The sequence below is a fragment of the Scylla paramamosain genome, chromosome 1 (assembly GCF_035594125.1).
Source record: "Scylla paramamosain isolate STU-SP2022 chromosome 1, ASM3559412v1, whole genome shotgun sequence".
NCBI lineage: Eukaryota > Metazoa > Arthropoda > Malacostraca > Decapoda > Portunidae > Scylla > Scylla paramamosain.
This window is the reverse complement of record NC_087151.1, coordinates 1,397,501-1,402,500: the sequence shown is the minus strand read 5'-3', so window position 1 is coordinate 1,402,500 and position 5,000 is coordinate 1,397,501. Positions and strand designations below refer to the sequence as shown.

At 44.2% G+C, this 5,000-nt stretch overlaps 1 protein-coding gene across 1 annotated transcript in view; it reads left to right on the top strand.

The window, feature by feature from the left end:
- Nucleotides 1–5,000, top strand: part of LOC135111047 (GAS2-like protein pickled eggs) — a 44,388-nt gene that overhangs the window by 34,391 nt on the left and 4,997 nt on the right. The window contains exon 2 of the mRNA XM_064023991.1: nt 3,097–3,404. Coding sequence (XP_063880061.1) covers nt 3,097–3,404 — 308 coding nt within the window. The remainder of the gene's footprint in view (nt 1–3,096; nt 3,405–5,000) is intronic.

Sequence of the window (5,000 nt, the reverse complement as noted above, 5' to 3'; positions counted from 1 at the left end):
GATCTTTATTATCCTCGTAGAGAGAGAGAGAGAGAGAGAGAGAGAGAGAGAGAGAGAGAGAGAGAGAGAGAGAGAGAGAGAGAGAGAGAGAGTAAACAAGGAAATATAAGAATATAATATAAACTGAAGAAGAAAATGGAAAAAAAAAGTATGAGGAAATGAAGAGAGAGAAGAAAGGAAGTAAAAAGAGAAAAGAGGAGGGGAAGAAGAAGGAGGAGGAGGAGGAGGAGATATGGAGATAAAGAAAACATACCAACGAGAGAAACGCAAGAAAAAAAAGGAAGATAGACGGAAAAGTAAAAAAAAAGAAAAAAACAAAAAAAAACAAAGATAAAGCAGAGAGAGAGAGAGAGAGAGAGAGAGAGAGAGAGAGAGAGAGAGAGAGAGAGAGAGAGAGGCGGGAAAGCAGCTTGAGTGTGTTAGTTTGGTGTCTCTCCCGTATCCAAGTGACAGTAATTAGAAGGTGATGCCGCGTCTCAGGTGAGCTACCGGGAGTTATGTGGACAGGTGAGGCGGGGCGTGCCTGTCTTAATTGGGCTGTATGGAAGAGAGAGAGAGAGAGAGAGAGAGAGAGAGAGAGAGAGAGAGAGAGAGAGAGAGAGAGAGAGAGAGAGAGAGAGAGAGAGAGAGAGAGAGAGAGAGAGAGAGAGAGAGAGAGAGAGGATGTGTGTCTTTACTGTTTCTGGATATTTCTCTCTCTCTCTCTCTCTCTCTCTCTCTCTCTCTCTCTCTCTCTCTCTCTCTCTCTCTCTCTCTCTCTCTCTCTCTCTCTCTGAGACAACTTATTTTCCTTTTTTTCACTTTCTCTATTTCTCTCTTATCTTTTTGCCTCCTCCTTTTCTTCTTCTTCACCTCCTCTTCCTTTTCTTCTTCCTCACCTCCTCCTCCTCCTCCTCCTCTTCCTCTATTTTAAAACTTAAACTTCCAGTCTTATTTTTTCCTTTCTCCTCTCCTTCCTTTCTCTTCCTTATTTCAGTGCATTCCTTCATTTTCCTCTTACGTTGTCGTCTTTATTCTTCTCTTTCTTCGTTCCTCCCTTCCTCTCTTTTATTCTCTCTCTTGGCCAAGTTAGGCAGACACAAAGAAAAGAAAAATAATTACTAAAAGGTGGAATAGAGAAAGAACAAAATGAAGGAAAGGAAGTGGAGTAGATGAGAGAGAGAGAGAGAGAGAGAGAGAGAGAGAGAGAGAGAGAGAGAGAGAGAGAGAGAGAGAGAGAGAGAGAGAGAGAGAGAGAGAGAGAGAGAGGATGGAAGGCAGGAAGAGAAAGGGAAATCAGAGATGAAGGGTGAGAGAGAGAGAGAGAGAGAGAGAGAGAGAGAGAGAGAGAGAGAGAGAGAGAGAGAGAGAGAGAGAGAGAGAGAGAGAGAGAATGATGACCCTGCGTGAACCCTTGACCTCTCATCACCTCCCTCATCTTCCTTACATAATTTCTTCTCCTTTCCCCCCTTTCTTCCTTCTTTTCCTTCAATCTTCTCTTCCTATTTCCTCACCCTTGTTTTTATTACCCACTTCTCTCTCTCTCTCTCTCTCTCTCTCTCTCTCTCTCTCTCTCTCTCTCTCTCTCTCTCTCTCTCTCTCTCTCTCTCTCTCTCTCTCTCTCTCTCTCTCTCTTCCCCTCACACGGTTTTCTCATCTTGTGGGTCTTCATTGCTTTCCTCTTCCTGTCCCTCTTCCTCCTCTTCTTCCTCCACTTCCTCTTCCTCCTTCCTAAACGGTAACGCCTTTTTTAATTATTATATTATTGCTATTTACGACTTATTTTTGTGTTTATGGCAGTGTGTTTTTGTCTTCTCTTTCCTTCGTCTCTCTGGTGTCATGGCGGTGTAAACAAACAGTGGTGGCGTCGCTCTCTCAGCAGCCTCAAATTCTCAAGATCTGTCAAGGCTAAGGTGCAGTACAGGGGTGTGTGAAGGTGCATCATTATACCTAGATTGTGTGGAGCGTAATAGAAACATGAAGGATACTTGGATTTAGACTAATTTTTAAGGATGAAGTTTCGTGCCTACTTTTTAAAAACGTTCCTCGACCAGCGGGCAACTCTCCACTCATGCGGAGTAGCTGTGGATGTCGTTGCCATGGTAACACGTGTCCTCTATATTAATTTTTTTTCTGTTCATGATTGGATTATTTTTACGGTTTGGTCTCTCTCTCTCTCTCTCTCTCTCTCTCTCTCTCTCTCTCTCTCTCTCTCTCTCTCTCTCTCTCTCTCTCTCTCTCGTCAATCATAATGGTCGGAAAGCGCGCGGAAAGTAATTAAGAGATTTTGAAAGTATTCGTGAAAACTTTCTCTTTCTTTGTACCTTACGTAATTTCCTCTCTCTCTCTCTCTCTCTCTCTCTCTCTCTCTCTCTCTCTCTCTCTCTCTCTCTCTCTCTCTCTCTACTCTGGACAATTAAAACTTGCATTAAATCTCAGTATAATTGGTCGTTTCAAAAATATATTGCGTGCACTACCAGGAATTTCATGTACTGCTTGCGTCACGGCTCACGGCAGGTTCATTTTACTGGCTGGCTGTGTGCTGGCTGCCGTGTATGTATTGGTGTGTGTCCGGGAAATGAATGGGGCTTGTCTGGTGGAGGGTGAGATGTGTGCTTGTGTGCGTGTGTGTGGGTGGATGAATATTTGTGTTATGGGAAAGTGGGGTGTTGTTGTTTGCGGGGGTGAAGGTTTGTGTTGGTAGTGTTGGTGTGGTTGTTGTTGTCTTTTTGTTTTTCCTTCTCTTTTTTGGCATCATCATCATCATTATCATCGCTGTCAAAATGGAATCGATGTTGAAACACTACTGTAACACAGGAAAATAAACACGAAGACTCCTCCCCACATACCTAATTCTCCTTCCTCTCTCTCCCTCATCGTTCATGAACACACAATCTAACCTAAAGAAACGTAGATAGTAAATACGAATTCCTTCCTCTTCTTTACTCACACAGGAGATAATTAATGAAAAGTAAGAGACGTATTATAGAAACACGAAAGCTTCTTCGCACACACACCTAATTCTTCTCTCTCTCCCTCCACAACATGCAAACAACGCAGGATAGCAAAGGCAAACACTTCCACGCACAGCTAACCCTTCTCTCTCTCCCTCCGCAGCATGCAAACAACGTGCGTCGCCTGGCGGTGGAGCGCGGCAACCAGGACTCACCGGGGCCACACCATGGGCAGAGCGGCGGGCGGCGGTACTCCAGCAAGTGGGAGATTCCGCAGTACGACGTGGTGTACCGCCAGAACATCATGCCGGGTTCCTTCTTCGCCAGGGACAACGTGCACAATTTCATCACGTGGTGCCGCGACCTGGGCATCCACGAAGTACTGCTCTTTGAGACAGATGACCTGGTGCTGCTCAAGAACGAGAAGCACGTCATCCTCTCCCTGCTCGAGGTGGCACGCCGAGGAGCCAGGTGAGGCGGGGTGACGGTGTGGGTGAACGAAGGGAGAGGGAGGAAGGGAGAGGAAGGGAGGGTAAGGGGTAGGAAGAGAGATGTGTGTAGGTGTACTGATTAATGGATAGATTGGTTAATAGATATTTATGCATTAATTGATTGATACATGAATAAATAGAAAGATAGATAGATAGACAGACAGACAAAGATATCGAAAGATAGATAAACAGACAGATAAATAGATTGACAAAGAGATGGAGGAACAAACATTGAAAATAAATTCATTACTATCCACAAACAGAGACAGATAGGGATTTATACAAAGACAAACCGGCAGACAGGTAAATAGCCAGACAAACAAACAAAGTAATACAAAGAGAAGGATATCAGTACAAAATACATGATATAGGATTTCAAGGACAGGGGGAAAGGTGACAAAGGAAGATGAGGAAAGACACGAGAGGGAAGGAAATAAATGGAGAGGGAAGAAAGGAAGGAAGGAAGGAAGGAAGGGTGTGGCAGGTAAAATGAGAATAATTAATGAGGTTTAATTAAAGCAAATAAAGGAAGGGGGGAGAAACAGAGAGACAGAGAGAGAGAGAGAGAGAGAGAGAGAGAGAGAGAGAGAGAGAGAGAGAGAGAGAGAGAGAGAGAGAGAGAATGATGGGTGGGGAAAGAGGAATAAAAAGTGAAAGAACTGAAAAAAAGGGAAAAAAAAGGTAAATGGTAAAATAAGGTGGAGCGTGTTAATTAGCGAGGGAGAGCAGGTGTCCACATAACTGACAGGTGTTCCCGGCAACACCTGTGCGCGCCCCACCTGCAACCACGCACGTACACACACACACACACACACACACACACACACACACACCTGTAAAGGGTTGAAATTTCTCTTCGCCGAATTTTAAATGCAAATGTGTTTACTTTTCATGCAGTGTGGAGAGCAAAAAAAAAAAAACAAGAAAAAAAAATGGAAGTGCATATGAGAGAGAGAGAGAGAGAGAGAGAGAGAGAGAGAGAGAGAGAGAGAGAGAGAGAGAGAGAGAGAGAGAGAGAAATGTTAGTAAAGATAAAGATGAATGGATAAATAGAGAAACAGAGAGAGAGAGAGAGAGAGAGAGAGAGAGAGAGAGAGAGAGAGAGAGGGGCGGGGGGAAGTAAACTAGTGGTGATGGTGATGGTAGTGGTGATCTCTTTACGCAGGTGATGTAAAGAGGCTGTTAGGGAGGCGTGAAGCGTGTGTGGGGCGGCCTAAGTGGCGTTTGAAGCGCTAACCACACTGCGGCGCCACGGGGAAAGGAAGAAGGATCATTATACTCACCCGATGTGTCCTTTACCGAGAAATATTCGATAAAAAATGTTCGTTATGAGACCTGATCGTGTCATTACTTCATGCTTGTGTGTGTGTGTGTGTGTGTGTGTGTGTGTGTGTGTGTGTGTGTGTGTGTGTGTGTGTGTGTGTTGGACTAGGTTTTTTTCTTATTTTTTTTTTTTTGTGATGCTATTTATATGTACTCTTTTGCAAGCTGTGGGAAATAAACAGTATGTGTGTGTGTGTGTGTGTGTGTGTGTGTGTGTGTGTGTGTGTGTGTGTGTGTGTGTGTTTGATCATCC